At 42.2% G+C, this 16,111-nt stretch overlaps 2 protein-coding genes across 2 annotated transcripts; one reads left to right on the forward strand and one right to left on the reverse strand.

Moving 5' to 3' along the window:
• Positions 1 to 4,241: 4,241 nt before the first annotated feature.
• Positions 4,242 to 10,511, reverse strand: spata18 (spermatogenesis associated 18; the record flags this gene model as incomplete). The annotated part of the gene is made up of 11 exons (XM_080833274.1): positions 4,242 to 4,328; positions 4,664 to 4,787; positions 5,137 to 5,312; positions 5,816 to 5,974; positions 6,632 to 6,863; positions 7,341 to 7,475; positions 7,661 to 7,756; positions 8,076 to 8,194; positions 8,428 to 8,543; positions 9,520 to 9,625; positions 10,425 to 10,511. 11 exons carry the CDS (start codon positions 10,509 to 10,511, stop codon positions 4,242 to 4,244), a joined length of 1,437 nt encoding a protein of 478 aa, XP_080689400.1.
• A 1,048-nt stretch (positions 10,512 to 11,559) lies between these two features.
• sgcb (sarcoglycan, beta (dystrophin-associated glycoprotein)) lies at positions 11,560 to 15,892 on the forward strand. Its single transcript, XM_080831834.1, has 6 exons — positions 11,560 to 11,599; positions 12,390 to 12,599; positions 12,763 to 12,948; positions 13,355 to 13,546; positions 13,720 to 13,851; positions 14,209 to 15,892. Exons 1-6 carry the CDS (start codon positions 11,585 to 11,587, stop codon positions 14,413 to 14,415), a joined length of 942 nt encoding a protein of 313 aa, XP_080687960.1. The 5' UTR covers positions 11,560 to 11,584; the 3' UTR covers positions 14,416 to 15,892.
• Positions 15,893 to 16,111: the final 219 nt, after the last annotated feature.

Here is a 16,111-nt window from a genome sequence, read left to right on the forward strand (position 1 = left end):
ACACACACACACACACACACACACACACATAAACATTCTGTGTCCAACCCATTATTTTCAGTTTCAGAGGCCAATTTTTGGGCTGCTGAATAAACGTGGTTTGTAAACCGTTCGTAGAGCAACAGTGCCATCTAGTGGTGCATTGGCCTTTTGGTTATTTTGGGAAAGTATCCAAGTCTGTCAGTGATAATGCATTCAACTGCATTTGCCTGTAATATATTAACACCTGATTAAGCTCATCACTAATGTATACAGTTCATCTTAATGTGCATTGATTTCTGTTCATTGGGTGCCAGAAAACGTAGTAATGATCCACAGATGTTGAATGCAGTTACTTGGGAGGAGTAATTACGTTTGTGTGCGAAGAATTAGAGACGTAATTGAGGAGAACGTTTATAGCCTAAATTCAAAACATCCACTTAAACGTTTGGATTAATAGGAAACTCATGTATTCGTGCTTTTGTTTTTGTCCTGTTTTTTTTTAATGGGGAGAATAATTACTCATAGTGGCATTACTTAAACCACTTTTTAACTCGCTAAAAAACTGATCACAGGGATTAATAGAAACAGAGGCCAATAATCCCAAAACATAGTTTCAGCCTGTGCTGCCCGTGGTTGGGGTTTGTACAGCAGTCCTGACAAAACATTGGCAACATCAGAGCCTTGGACTTTGTCAGCGATGAGTAACTAAAGATAGCCTTTAGTTTATGTTCTTTAAGGACACAGCACAGACTGCAGCTTTATTTTCTTATGGGGAAATTAGAAGAGGTTCTGAATACACGATGTGCCTCCATGTAATGGCCTTCACTGCTGTGTAATTTACCCGTCTGGCTCGGCCTCGAGCTCGTCCATAATTGCAGTACCTCCCTGGGCATGGCTCTCTTGGTCCTGGCAACGGCGGTGCAGTGTTTTGACTTGCTCTTATTTGGTCGATGCCATACAGTGGGCTTTCTCTACACAACAGATCCAGGAAAAAGGTTGTGAGAGAGTGCTGCAAACTCACAAGTTAGAAGCTGACTGTGGAGACCAGAATCAATCTGAAAACGGGGTGATTCTCATTTCCATTAAATGTCAAACCTCCCTTCCTACTTCCCTTCCTTTCTTATGTCCTAGTCCCTCTCTTGCAATGGGTTGTTGCAATGAAAATGTGTAGGAAACGAGGAAGGAATGCAACGAGGATGGACGGATCAAGGACAGACATACCTTGCTCAGTCATAACTTTTAAGAGCAGCATCACCTCTTGCTTTAATTTAATGGTTTAATGTCATTACAGACATACAGCATAAAATAATTAAAGGCTTTAAGATCCATCAAAACATAAATTATACTGTATGTAATTGTCATCGGAGAGGCAACAAATAACCATTAGGGTTGTTGCAATGATTTGTACCTTTTCCTTGTCTATTATGCAAAATGCTAACATCACCATCATACCAAGGTCTCCATGTAAATCCATAAACTAGGCTAAATGTGTTATTACACAAATTCAAACCTACATAGGGGACAGTAGAATACAGGTTATTATAGCGCAAAAGAAAAACATGATTGCACATCAGCATGTAGTATTCATATAACCCAACCATTTAGAAACAGCCTGTTAAGAAGTAAAAGCTTCAATTATTTTTAACAAACTCTGAATTGAATTACGCCTACTTGTGGAAATTGCAGACCATACTGACCTACATAAACGACCTACTGTGCTACAGCTGTTGAAATCTCCTTTAACAAACCTTCAATAAGGTGTGATATTTTGCTTTTCTCATGACACAGTCCTGCAGGCAGCACAATCATCAATATTTCAATAAAACTGGCATATTGGCACATTTGATGATTACTTTTTTTGGCTCGACTGACTGTTTATTTTCGTTCATAAATTGTTATATATCATCTGAAATTGTAGGTTGACAGATGTGAAAGAATAAAGGGAAGGGGAATTTCCACCTAGAGCTGTACCTCACTCATTGTGAAATCTTTGACTTTAGGATCCAAAAGGACATGCCCTGGAAAGAAAACACTGCTCACCTCTATCTGCAGTCATTGTGATGTACCCATAGACAGTAAAAGAGATGTACCCAACATGTTTCCTCGAAACAGTGTGTGTCACAATGTACAACGGGTTTTCTTTGGTGGGTGTGTCAGAAGTGTTACCCTATTAGCAGCAACGTCTATATAACCCAATCATATTAAATAGGCAGTGCCCACAAGTCCTTTACGAATGCAAGACAGGATTAAAACGTTTTAAAAATTATATGTGTAAATAAACAGGTTTCATTAGGCTCTGAATATTCTTTGAAAAGAACGCAAAGAATGGCCTTCTTAGCTGCTCATTTAACACAGCAGGGTGTTCAACGCACCACCGTTTAACGTTTCAACACGGCCCATTTGTTGCATGGGATTGTTGCACTGCATGACCTGAAAATCTATTTCACACCTGAAAATGTTATTCCTGCTCCCCTGTGTGTGATACTACACAGATTTCCACATGTTACATTTCCAAAAAGCACTCACGTCCATGACCAAGATATTAATCTTAATAATGATGTCTTTAGCCTCAGAGGGTGTTCATTCATCATCAGAAATATGAAAAGGCACGGTGAGGCCAGACCTGTTCATGCACTCTTGCATAAGCGGGTTGTTTTTTTTAATTCAGTGTGGTGTCCCAGTGACCTCTAGAGGTCAGAAGTGGAAATTGACAAAGCTTCAAAAATCATTCTTTACGTAATTGTTCTGTATGCAGTAGTTTGTTTTATAATAACAACAGAGCAAAACATGTTTAAACTTTAAAAACTAGCTTTATTAAGAGTGGTCATCACAATTGTTGAAACAAAGGCACAATAATTGACAATATCAAAGGTAATAATTATGTCTTAAATCAATACCATCTCTGCTGTCATAGCATTGGAAACAAAACTGTAAACAGTATTTATTCTTGTATCATGAACTGATACTGTCTAGACTATTATGAATTAATTAAGTGTAGAAAAAACATTTCTTTTCCGATTTTCCACTAAATGTTTTCCCAGCTCCATAATCGATATAGTTGCTAGACTAATGCAGACATGTACTACATGTTCTAACACTGCACAAATCAGCAAAAGCAATGTTCTCAGTCAGCTGAACAATTCATCAATCAAACTCACGTAGTCTGGTTTAACACAGAAAATGAAATAAAGTGGTGACCTAACCAAGTAACATGTTGTGTAAAGTAACTTTAGCACCAGTGCCCATTACAACTATGAAACCCAAATCAACTGAATCTGAGGTTACACACATTCTTACGTTATTGAGAGAAAGGACTGATCTACTATCAATGCATATAAACTGCTATTTGATTTCCTAGCAACCATACTACATCTGATTTCAGAAAAGTGCTACTGTGCAGGTTTTACTTAACTAAACACAAATCTGTAAAATTGACCGTAAAACACAATTTGAAGCACCATGCCAGAGGATTAAAACTGTGTATAAACTACACTCAAAGCAGATTAAAAAAGTATAAACGTTTACATGCACACTAATAATCTATAGCACCCTGAAAAGTTTGTTATATTATGTACCTCATTGCAGGATGAGAATCCTGATCAATTTAAAGTACATTACAGTACACTTTAGCTAAACAATCAAGATAACTAGTAAAGTGTTTGCTACAATCTGATTTCTTAAAAAATCTATAAAACAGGTACACACAAGAGCCATTCAAGCCGAATGGAGATTTCTTTAGTATCATCCACAAAATAATAAAGTTTACGTCAGTGTAAAGGGAAAGGGCAGGAGCTGGAGATCAAGTTTCGATTTTTACAGCCAACTTACAGTAAGACGTCCAGGCGAGAGACTACGGTTATGGCTAGACATCTGAGAGAGAGAGAGAGAGAGAGAGAGAGAGAGAGAGAGAGAGAAAGAGAAATGGGTAGTGAGTGTAATCATATTCCATCAAAATATTTAAATGGGTAAACTAAGGAGGCTACGTGAGATGGTGTTCTATGGAACTCTGCCAACTACACTCTGGCCTAATCTGGACCTAATGTAAATCCAATACAGGCCCGAAGCAACAGGGTCGCTCGCACTGACGGCCATGACAAAAGTGTAGTACTCACCCTCATCCCCCAAGAGGATTGCATAGATGTAGCAGTAAGACAAAAAAAGAACTTAGCTAATGGTACAAACATTTAATTAAGGTCTTCAACATCTGTTCTAGCTTTCATTTTCCATGTCACAGCACAGGGCAGTAAGTTCATAGGCTCTCAGTCGTCATAGAAACTTACAAGCGTGCGTGTGGGGCTTCCGGAACGAGAACGCACAGGACTGGTGCTCCTGCTTCTGTTCCTCCACTTTGACAGAGAATGCAGAAAATGGAACGTTTGGGAAGAGAATATAGAACACAGAGCACAGAAGTTAGTTCCACCTCACTGTCCTGCTCCAGCACCGGCCCTTTCTCACTACTAACTGACAAGAAGCCTCCATGTTGTAATGGAAAATCTTGGGTCCTGTTATTTGTGCATATTTTTGTCTTTTTTGTCTTGTTTACTATATGAGAAGCGGCTGGCTTAATGTGTGAATAGAGGGAAAGAGAATCGGGATGACATGAAACTACACTTGCTGAAGGACAACTTTTCTGCCGAACGGGATAACTGTGACTGTTGATCTGCTAGCCGTTGAACTTTACCAGAGCGCCTCTCCTGGTCACGGCCTCCCCCTTCACGATGACGGTGTCGTCCTCCATCAGAGACGGCCACACATGGTAAACCACGAGAGGAGCGGTGAACTCTGAGTCATAACTGCGTCGATACCTGAGGCGGGAGGAGGAAGGGAGGAGGGAGGGAGGGAGGAGGGAGGAATCACTCTTATCTGGTCAGTGTTTACTACACTTAACAACGCAGCTGATAAGTGAATGTCTATGGTATGTCCACCAATATGGGTGTGGATTGGGTGTGTGTATGTACATGTGGACTATAAGTGTGTGTGTGTGAGTGTCTGTGCATTGTGGATATGTCAGTCTGCACGCATATTCTTTTATGTGCATGTGTGTGTGTGTGTGTGTGTGCGTGCGTGTGTGTGCGTGTGTGTGCGTGTGTGTGCGTGTGTGTGTGTGTGTGTGTGTGTGTGTGTGTGTGTGTGTATGTCTGCAGTCCCTCTCACTTGATGTCGTTGTACAGTTCTCCGTCAGTACTGAAGGCCAGGTCCAGCGGTGGGTCCAGGGTCTGCATGGCGAAGGCTATCCTGCACGTTTCCCTGATGAAGCTGCTGATCAGCACAAAGTCCACCTCCGCAGGGAAGGAGATGCGCGGGTTCACGTTCATAGAGTTGATCACATCCTGTGAAAACACAAAGCAAGACGAGACACGGGTCACATTCATAGAGTTGATCACATCCTGCAAAAACACACAGCAAGACGAGACACGGGTCACATTCATAGAGTTGATCACATCCTGTGAAAACACACAGCAAGACGAGTATTTCACATGGCTCAGTACAGCTGGAAGGTACAAAAGGGACTCACGCACTCTCTGCTCCAAAGTAAATGATCCAAGGTAAATATGTATAGTGGACATTTCGCTGTACACTGGACGTAACTGAGCACCTCAACTAGTGTGGTGTGTATGTCCGATCTTGGACTTCACAGTCCCACTGTGAGCAACTGATAGGCTACTTATAAGCAGGCTATATGTTGTGGTTTCAGTACATGTCAAATATTATAAAACCAGGTTTTTTCAGAGCATCAGTTACAAAACATTTGAAGTTATATAAATCAAGAATCTGTGCTTCCAGATCTCTTCACTGCTCTGAGTCCTCAGGAGCGTGGGAGAATTACACTTACATTGACGCTTGTTTGGACGTCGTAGAGGTCAAGGTTTCTGACAATGTAATCCATCACAGCGTCTTCAAGGGTGTCAGGGCCCAGATGGGAGGGGGCCAGGGTCTTTCGTACGCGCAGCTTGAACTGCCGGAACGCTAGCTTCGCTGCCTGGAACGACTCCTAAAGAACAACACAAAGGTCAATCAGCGAGTGATATAGCACTGCAGCACAAACATGTTATCTGGCCATGAGGACACAGTTGGGTCATAAAGCAGGTCTGTAGCAGGTCCATGACAGTGATTTTTATGCTAACCAAACACCAATGGGTTCAATTGCTCAGAGCAAACACAGTATTTACTAAAGCACTCCATTCACACACACCTAATGAAACTATCACTAGTTCCACACATAAGGGACCGACCGTCATGGTGATTTTAGCTGTACACACATCATTTATATTTTGTAATTTAGCAGACGCTTTTATCCAAAGCGACTTAAAGGTTTTGTAAATACATTTTTTACATCTACACTGATGGCACACTGTACATCAGGAGCAATTAGGTTTCAGTGTCTTGCTCAAGGGCGCTTTGGCAGTGAGAATCGGACCAGCAACCTTCTTATTACTAAACGACTTGTCTACCTTCTGAACCATTGTCGCCCCACATCATTTAGGCCTCTCTCAAGTCCACAGGCCTTTTTCCAAGACACAGCACAGAGCAGTGACTTCGGAGACTCTCAGTCGTCATAGAACTGTAATCGGAACCTACTACCCCTCTCTGAACCCCAATTATTGGAGCTTAAGCAGGACCAGGAGGAAGAAGAGGAGCATCTTCATACCACAGCGGCGATGAAGATGATCCTCTGGACGGTCTCCAGGTCGTCGATGTAGCGGCGCAGCAAGCTCTGGGCCTCCAGGCGCTCGGTGGCGTACAGGTCGCTGAAGCGGGACACCAGCCGGGCGTGGCGGGCCGAGTTGGTAAGCTGGGCGCGGGTGGGAGACTCGCTCCTCAACGTGCTGCTGGCACGACAGCGGTGAGGCAGAGGACTTGGGGAACGACTCCTCACCAGCCTGGAGAGCGAGAGAAGAGAGAGAGAAAGAGAGGCAGAGACAGAATGAAATGCAGACACAAAAAGAAGCAAAGAAAGAAAGTATAGTCAAGTCCAAACTGAGCATAGGATTGGACTGAATGTGTGTGTGAGTGTGCGTGTGTGTGTGTGTGTGTGTGTGTGTGTGTGTGTGTGTGTGTGTGTGTGTGTGTGTGTGTGTGTGTGTGTGTGTGTGTGTGTGTGTGTGTGTGTGTGTGTGTGTATGTATATGTGTGAGAGAGAAAGAGAGAGAGAGTGAGCGAGGGAATGAGAGAGAGAGAGAGTTAGTGAGGGAAAGAGAGAGAGAGAGAGAATGTACTACAAGAATGCTTTGGCAATGCAAATTGTGTTTTTTTTGTCATGCCAATAAAGCTGAATTGAAATTGAAATTGAAATTGAATTGAGAGAGAGAGAGAGAGAGAGAGAGAGAGAGAGATGCTTTGTGAACTGCTCTTCTCACCTATCCTGCAGCACTGTCTTCTCAGCCGTCAGGATGGACACCTCGTCTCTCAGCATACGCACCTGTCTGTCATAGTCATCGAACATGTCCAGTTTCCTCTTGTACAGCTCTACCTGATCCTGAGCTGAACGCAACCTTACACACACACACACACACACACACAAACGTGAATGCACACAAATACAAGCTGTGACAGTGTCTGCTTATACATAAAAAGTACGTCATAAAACATCATAAAACCATGATCACGGATATAAAGCATCTGCAGTAGTAAGATACAGCTATACGTATAAATACACACTATCCTCCTGCAGACTCACTCTGCTCTCAGCTGGAGGATCTCATCCTCAGTGGCCAGCAGGGTGGTGGCTGATTTATTCTTGGTGTCATCCAGTGCTAGCTGGGCATCAAACAGACTGGAAATACAGGAAACCTGGTTACTCTCTGTGACTTTCAACAGCAACACATGGACTAAGAAAGCTGTGTTGATACCAAAGGAGAACACCTACTGAATGCCCTCATTACTGATTTGATAAAGTGTAGAATTAACTGTATTTTTTCATCTAGAAATCCTTATTTACTGGTTTGATATATTATAGAAGAAGTCTTTTAAGATCTAAAAATCCAAATCTGTCACATCTGATTTGTGGGGTGCAGCTCTGTGTAACAATGCATGGGCTCTTGCTAACACATGATGGCTAAGATGGCGGGTGATTGTCACAGTGTGCTACTGACTCCTGTTTGACGGAGCCCAGTTCAAAGCGGGTGGAGCACAGCTCTGTCTCGATCTTCTGCTTCTCGTTCTCGTGGGAGGCAGACAGCTCACGGATCTTCCTGTCCTTCTCCACAGAGTCCTGATGAGGCAAACACACCCTTACAGCCCATAATATCATCGTCATGTATACTATCTGTGCACAGGCATGTTGATTACTTTGAGTTTTATGTGCGTTTCCATAGCAATGTCCCACTGTTTAAAAACACCACCATCACCCACTGCACTGCACTCATCTGAATGCACCTACAGTACATACACACAAACACACACTTTCTAAACTTGCTACCTCTGCATGTAATTCAACACATGTACCTGAATGAGGTTAAGGCTAGTATCCGGGGAGACGGAGGATGATGCCATGGTAAAACAGGTGCCGAGCCAAGGCAGAAGCCGAGATTTGAGAGTGTCCACGCCTGCATAATGCCCACCTATAGAGAGGAACATGATCTAGGTCATCAGAGAAGCTCTATACCAAAGCCAAGCGCTTTGAAACAACTTCTTTATATGCAGCCTGTTTGAAAAAAATTAAAACCCAAATTCCGTTTCAGATGGGTACTGTAAACTCAACACATTCCTCCCCATCTTCTAACAGGTGAGTGGGCATTTATTATCCTGTAAATGCAAGACAGATCTGTACACACAGAAATCTTTTCAATGGGACTTTAACTCTGGAGACATTACCGTATGAAGGGGGCAGAGTGAAGTAAAGGCATGTACATATAGCTGAACATTTATAGTCCTGAACTATGACAACAGTTGTTGTGGCCACTCTGTTATTGTTTTCTCATGGGTGCCTTCAGTGTTTCTCTCCTCAGCCTGTTGCGTCAGTCTACTAGGCAAGTATGCCCTTTTTAATGTATGCCATTGTGTGGTCAATTAAAAACATAAACCAATTTCATATAAAATGCGCTGTGAAAATATCCATAATCTGCAGATTAATCTCCAAAATGTAGTGTTTTGAACTGTATAATTACATAGCGCTTCCGCCATGAATGGAAACATGTCAGGTCAGGTCATATAATGCCCTATGGTTCAGTGTATAAGTAGATACATAATATTCAAACATTTATTCAAGAGGAGGACTTGACTAACACTCCAACAGGGACGGTAACCAGGTTACATGATTAGTGGTTCAGTTCATTACTGAGTTTGTTTGCGGACTATAAAAATCTAGGGATTTTAGAAGGCCATGCAAAGCAATGTTGACCAGGTGAGAGAACAGGAACAGGAAATGTCTAGTACAAGCCATTAGATGAATGAAGTAGGCTACAACAACTAACATGATACACAGAAGAAGAGAAACAATATAGGCTGAGCAAATGAAGAGTTGCTCCTCATGCTGCAGAAAGGTGTAGTGCATCACAGTACATCGAATACGCTGTACTTAAGAGCCTCTGTCCATACCTTCTCTTGCAGTTTGGCTGAGTATAGTGAAGAGTTGACCCTGGATTTTGGAAGTGAGCTCCACCAGCTCACAGCAACGATTCAGGTTTTGGTCGCACGAGATCACCTGAGGGGAGGGAATAAGACATTAAAGTTCAACACCTGAACATGTAACCTATCTAAATGTCTTGGCTTTGCATATTATTCTGTTCTGGATTGAGTAGCCTACTGTTTGGAGCATTTGATTCGTTACAAGTAGGCCTACAGAGTACAACATTACTGCAAAACGTCGTCAGATGCATGATATAGGTCTAAATTGTGGATTTACAGCACATAAAAAATGGAATGTCGCGAAAATGTAATAAAATGTAAGTACATTTCGCATCCCTATGACAAGCCATCAAAACCTTTAGTCTAGTAAAATGTACAACTACTAGACCACTTTCAAAATCCCCCGCTCACTGAATACATGGGGGCGTGCACAGCGCTACGTCCCAGGACAGCCTAGAACGACTGAGTGGTCGTCGCCCTGACAACCGGCGTCCGTAGTAACCAAACTTTGCCGTAAAATCAATGTCATAAAAACAAGCGTACTCGAATATATTGACACAATAATTGCTTGCCCAGTGTTCCGATTCTGTTAGGATGTACTACTATGTAACTCTTGCCGGCAATGGATACAAGCAGCCAGAGAAAATAATGTTCTATGCTACAGAAGATCATTATGCAGAAATGTTTGCCATTTTATTAGACTGAGAACCTCAATGTAAAACACTCCATCTAACGTTATACGTTTTTGAAAGTCATAGACACCCCTCCTGTTCCAATACAGTTACTTTAGCATAGGTCAAAGCAGGACTACTATCGGATAGCTCACTGATTTAAGCAAGAGCAGGTGTAAATAATTGATGCTTTAGCTAACTTACATGATAGTCTTTGTACCACGACTCTAATTTCTGTTGCAGAAGGCTGAAGGATGATGAGTTCACCAGCCTCCGTAGACTGTCTGCCATGTCCGTTTTATTCACTCCTAATCCAGCAAAAGGTTTCCCGGCCGTCCGTCCCCTTGCTGCAACAGGACTTTGATAATCCGGCGCGAGTGCGCCCCTGACAGGCGCGCGCTTCGTATTTATAGGTTACACGTCGTAAAATAAGAAAAGAAAAGTTCCTGCCCTTGACGTTCCTTCGATGCTAGGGACGCTGAGCTCCATCAGTTGTAGCAACGCCGAAGTTTAATGGGCAAGAGAGAAACCGCCTGTATTCTCAAAAAAGCTAACTGAACACTGCAGATGCTCAGCTTCATTGTGACAGTTTACCTGCGCCAGCTCAGGTGCTGACGATGCCTCTGTGATGCAAACGAGACTATTGAAATGTCACGCGCGCATTTTGGTGTTAGGTGTCAATGGCTGAAGTGTTGACAACCCTGTGATGGAATTGTGCCCTAATTAGTTACACTTGTGTATTTCAGAATTTGAATTTAAAAAATGAACCATTTGAAATTAGCCAAAACCAAATGATGACTACTGCAGCGTCGTGGTCTACAAACAAACTGCAAAGAAAAAAACGGGCTCTGTGACATATCTGCAGTGGAGTAATTGCCAAGGATTATTTAGACTTCAATTATGAGGGTATCATAGGGATGGAGATATTTAAAATAATAAAACTGCTCCATTCCAAAATGCTTGTGAATTATTTGTTATCTTTTAAAACAAGTGAGATATTCTCTAGCTATGTTCACTACGCACCCCTGTGGTTAACAGACCGCTTGTATCAATGGGCATTCTTTATTTGGATTTTCCTTTTTAGGAGTCTCATTGTAATATCCCGGTTGGCTCATTTTAGAAGGGAATGGACCATTTTTTTATTGTGGCGATTACATACTTTCAGTCGATTCTGCCAAATATAAAATCATTTCTGTAATGTTTACATACTCTTTGTAATACATACGTTTAGACTTTCTCAGTTTAAATAGTACATTACCTCTGAAGTTGAACTTGGCCAACGGTATAACCCTCACTTTGGTGAAATGGTTCCTTCCCGGAGCTATTCTGAGCTGTCAAACGCTGCAAAGAGAGGGAGGGTCAACATGGCGTCCGAGCAGGTCTGTTTTGGTAGCGATATTCTATTTTCTTTGTATCTTTAGACAATGTTATGGTTTCTGATAGTTTAATATACTCCTCATCAAATGATTCACACCACAGAAACTTGTTTTTCATGTGAATATGTCTACATTTGCTTTACTGTAGGAAAAACGCTACGCGCCAGGCATCTAGCCTATGTTTTGCGCCGCCTACGGAAAAAATGAGTAGCATAATTGGTTTCTCTCACGACTACGTTGTCCGCAGTAAAAGAGCATGTATTTTATCATAAAGTATTAAGCCCATAGGAGTTTAAAAGACATTGAAGCTACATTTGATGAGTTAAGAGAGGTATTCGTGTAATTTATTTTTAGGCATGCTTACAGACAGGGACAAGTGCTTCAGATGTTTGTATGCATTCCTGTGGGAAGCAGTATCCGAGCAGACGAATCCCTAAATTGTCTCGTTAGAATGTGTGCTGCTGGCTCGAGAAGTCCGTGGCATTATTGATACTTTTCTTTTTACCAGGGTTATGTCGTTGAAAGCCTCCACTGCAAATTGTCTAAGGAAATAATGTTTGTGTATGTTTGTGTTTGTGTTTGCCATAACTTTATCTTGGCGTTGAACTTATGCAAATCTGAGGTTGCATAGGTATGGTTATTTTGTTGTTTAACCTACCAAATAGACATTCCAAGTCCTTATTCACAACAACACATACAATACTACATGCTGTGAATGCATTTCGTAACACACTGTTATAGCATTGTAAATCTTAACCATTCTCCATATTGATGCTGTTTTCTTGCCCTGAAGGAGAGCTCCAATGGACCAGTGAAGAGGTCCATGCGGGAGAAGGCCATTGAGCGCCGCACTGCCAACAAGGAGCACAACAGCAACTTCAAGGCAGGCTATGTGCCCATCGAAGAGGAGCGCTTGCACAAGACAGGCCTGAGGGGACGTAAAGGCAACATGGCCATCTGCATCATCGTCCTGCTCTTCCTCCTGGCTCTCATCAACCTCATTGTTAGTAGTGTGTTAATTAAGAGCTTATTGCAATCCTATCCCATGTCATAATTGATGTCTAAAGTTTCTTGGAACGACAGTTTTTTCTGTTGAGGGTCTTTGAAGACGAGTCTCTTCATATCTTATGTTTACCTCTCTTTCTGATGTCTCGAAATGCACTCAGATTACGTTGGTGATCTGGACGGTCATTCGCATAGGCCCCGATGGTTGTGACAGCATGGAGTTCCACAAGAGTGGTCTGCTGCGTTTCAAGCAGAAGGCAGATATGGGTGTGATCCACCCTCTTCAGAAGAGCACAGTGGGTGGCAGGAAGGACCAAGACCTGGTTATCACTGGTAACAATAACCCGGTACGTTTTCACAACACACCCTCACACACACACGCACACACACACACACACACACACACACACACACACACACACACACACACACACACACACACACACACACACACACACAAAGACACACACACACACACACACACACACACACACACACACACACACACACATACACTCTCTCTCTCTATCCCCCATACACTATGCTATAGTAGAATGCATGCTGAATGCATTGTGTGTCTTTAAATGTTAATCCGTGAATATGCTTATGCCTGGGTCTATGTGTGTGTGCGTGTGTGTTCACATGTACGTGTGTGTGTGTGTGTGTGTGTGTGTGCACATGTACGTGCGTGTGTGTGTGTGTGCACATGTATGTATGTGTGTGTGTGTGTGTGTGTGAATGTGTGTATTGCAGGTGGTGTTTCAGCAGGGTAACACCAAGTTGAGTGTTGAGAAGGAGAAGACATCCATCACCAGTGACCTTGGAATGTCCTTCACCGATCCCCGGACCCAGACCACGTTCTTTAGCACTGACTATGACAGCCACGAGTTCCACCTGCCCAAAGGTGTGAAGGTGCTAAGTGTCAAAAAGGCCTCGACAGAAAGGGTGAGTACCGTATAATCACCAAGTAAGCCTCAAAGATGTTTTTGTCCTTGCCATTTTAAATAAATATTGTGGTAAAGGTCAGTGATAGTTCCACAATCATATAGTTTTAAGACTCTGCTATACACTTTTGCTTCTGATAAACCCAATATTGAAGACTCTCTTTGATTTCTCAGATCACTAGTAATGCGTCATCTGACCTGACCATCAAAGGCGACAGCAGGGCCATAGTGCGAGGCAACGAGGGTGTGTACATCATGGGGAGGACGGTGGAGTTCCGGATAGGAGGAGACATCGAACTGAAGGCTGTGAGTGCGAAACCATCGAAAATTGTTTGTCTGTGTGCAGTTTATTATTAGTCTCCGCATTCCACCACACCCTCAGTGGCTGTGTCATATAATGATAAAGCCTCTCCGGTACAGTCCGTCAGTCCTTTAACAGCTGATGCGCTGAAACTCAGAAAACTTAAGCCAACATGGACACATATTTTACTATGAAGTAATTGTTATTTTCATTAGGTAACAGTATAATAGTAGTAAAAGTTATACATTTTTTTAACATTGTGTATTGACACTACAGAAGTACCTTCATCAGAGCAAATGTGAATAATGTCTTGACGTGAACAATGTCCTAGCTGAATTCCTCTCCTTTCTTTTCCCCTGCAGGAGAACAGCATCGTGCTCAATGGCTCTGTCATGTTTGCCCCCAGTCTCATGCCAAAGTCCTCGGCTAAGGGCGAACTATACTTTGATGAGAAGATGATAAGGTATAAGCTGTGCATGTGTGCAGATGGCACACTGTTCCAGGTCCAGGTCAAACACACCAACATGGGCTGCCAGACGTCTGATAACCCATGCGGAAAGGCTCACTAAGAGAGAGACAGAGAGAGAGATGGACTGCAAGGGAGGGAGTATGAGGGAGTGAATGAGAGAGTGGAGGAAAGAGAGAGAGAGATGGACTGCAGCTACCGTTCCACCCAGTCAGTTAACATGGGATTCACAAGCAACATGAGTTTACATGCTAACACATTTTAGTCCATATCATACGTTCACATTTATTCTCACATGCATGTACTCCCAGGAGTGCAACAAAGAGGGAGAAAAAAGACGTGGGCGATTTAAAGTAGTGTGATAAATGAGAAAATTAAAAAGATCGCACATCATTTTGTGCCATAGAGTATTTTAGCCAAAGATTTTTAACTGCTTGAGCTTTGTTTTCATGCCACTATTTTGTATTGATTTTTTTAAACACTACCATGATGTCTCCCAGCATGTGTCATCCTGATCAAAGTTTACAAGAGTAGAGAGAGGAAAGGCCTTTCAAAGAGGAAGTAAAATAAAGGGATTTGTGTTCAAAACTGTTTCTGATGTACCATTGCAGTATTACAGACCCGTCACGTCGCCTGTACTTCCCTCCCACACTATCTATCCGCACACGCCCAGGCGCATACCTGTAGATACCAATGGGTGTCTGTCACACCTACGCCACTTGTCGACTATTTTATTGGCTTATGTACATAACTGCTGGCAGCTTTGTGGTGTTTTATCCCAGGTTTGGATAAAGAGTGACGTTTGCTAACCTGTGGATGGTGAAGATGTAGGTGTAGGAGCTTGTACATCCAAAAATATATGTCACTCACAGCTGTGTTGCTGTTACGTGTTAGGTTTGTACCCGATTTTCTGAAGAGGCCTTGCTACAGCATTTCGTTTCATTTTTAGTTTTGTTCTGAAAGGGTAATGCCATTTAGCTGTACTTACACTAGAGATGTCTGAAAAGAGGCCGCTCACAAACGTCCATGCTAGTCGTGACAAATACATGTATGTCAGTGTAGTGAAGGAGGTTACTTTTCCTATTTAGGGGGCAAGAGCTGTTGACCAGGAACTATCCTGGAATGATCTAGGTATTATAATAAACAACATGGTACCGGGGTTACTGTAAACTCTGTTAAACTGCATCACTGCATCTAGAGATGCTTGTTTAGTCGTTGCTGTTGTTGTTGTTCTTTTGTTATGTTGTGTTGTGTTTTTTTCCGTGGTGCCCGACTAAGATCATTTTCACTTAACAGCAACCACTCATATAATTTCGCCTTCCACTGCAAAGATCAGGACCATGGCCTACATCATGCTATATATCACACAACTTCAGAATCTGTTATTTTTGAAAAAATGTCAGTACACAGAAAGGGGTGTGCTTATTTTTAATATCTTTTGATAAGATTAATGTAGAAACAAAAGAGCGGTGTGATACTATGTGCAATACAGCATTTATCCTAGTTTTGATGGCATTGTGTCATGTGTGGTATTTATTTGGGTTGTCTTTGATTTGACTTGAATAAAACAGAATTAAACCACAAAAGCAGAGAGTATGTTTTTTTTTATTTGGTTCATTACAGTCTATTTTAACCATCCCCGCTAGACTTCAGTACATGCTCAGTCTGTACAGTAATAAAACTTTCAGCAAGTGGTCCTGTAAGACATTAACCTGGGCATGGCAAATAGTTATAGAAATTCCAACTAGGCTCCAACTGTGTGTGTTAGGGAGTGCGTTAGGGAGTGTGTCTTCTATGCA

Source organism: Sprattus sprattus (genome assembly GCF_963457725.1).
Source record: "Sprattus sprattus genome assembly, chromosome: 2".
Lineage (NCBI taxonomy): Eukaryota > Metazoa > Chordata > Actinopteri > Clupeiformes > Clupeidae > Sprattus > Sprattus sprattus.

Bases quoted from the DNA above. Each gene is read 5' to 3' on its own strand.
- sgcb (XM_080831834.1), top strand. The intron at 12,600-12,762 runs GTTAGTAGTGTG...AAATGCACTCAG, and splicing joins TGGCTCTCATCAACCTCATT to ATTACGTTGGTGATCTGGAC. The intron at 13,547-13,719 runs GTGAGTACCGTA...TTGATTTCTCAG, and splicing joins AAAAGGCCTCGACAGAAAGG to ATCACTAGTAATGCGTCATC.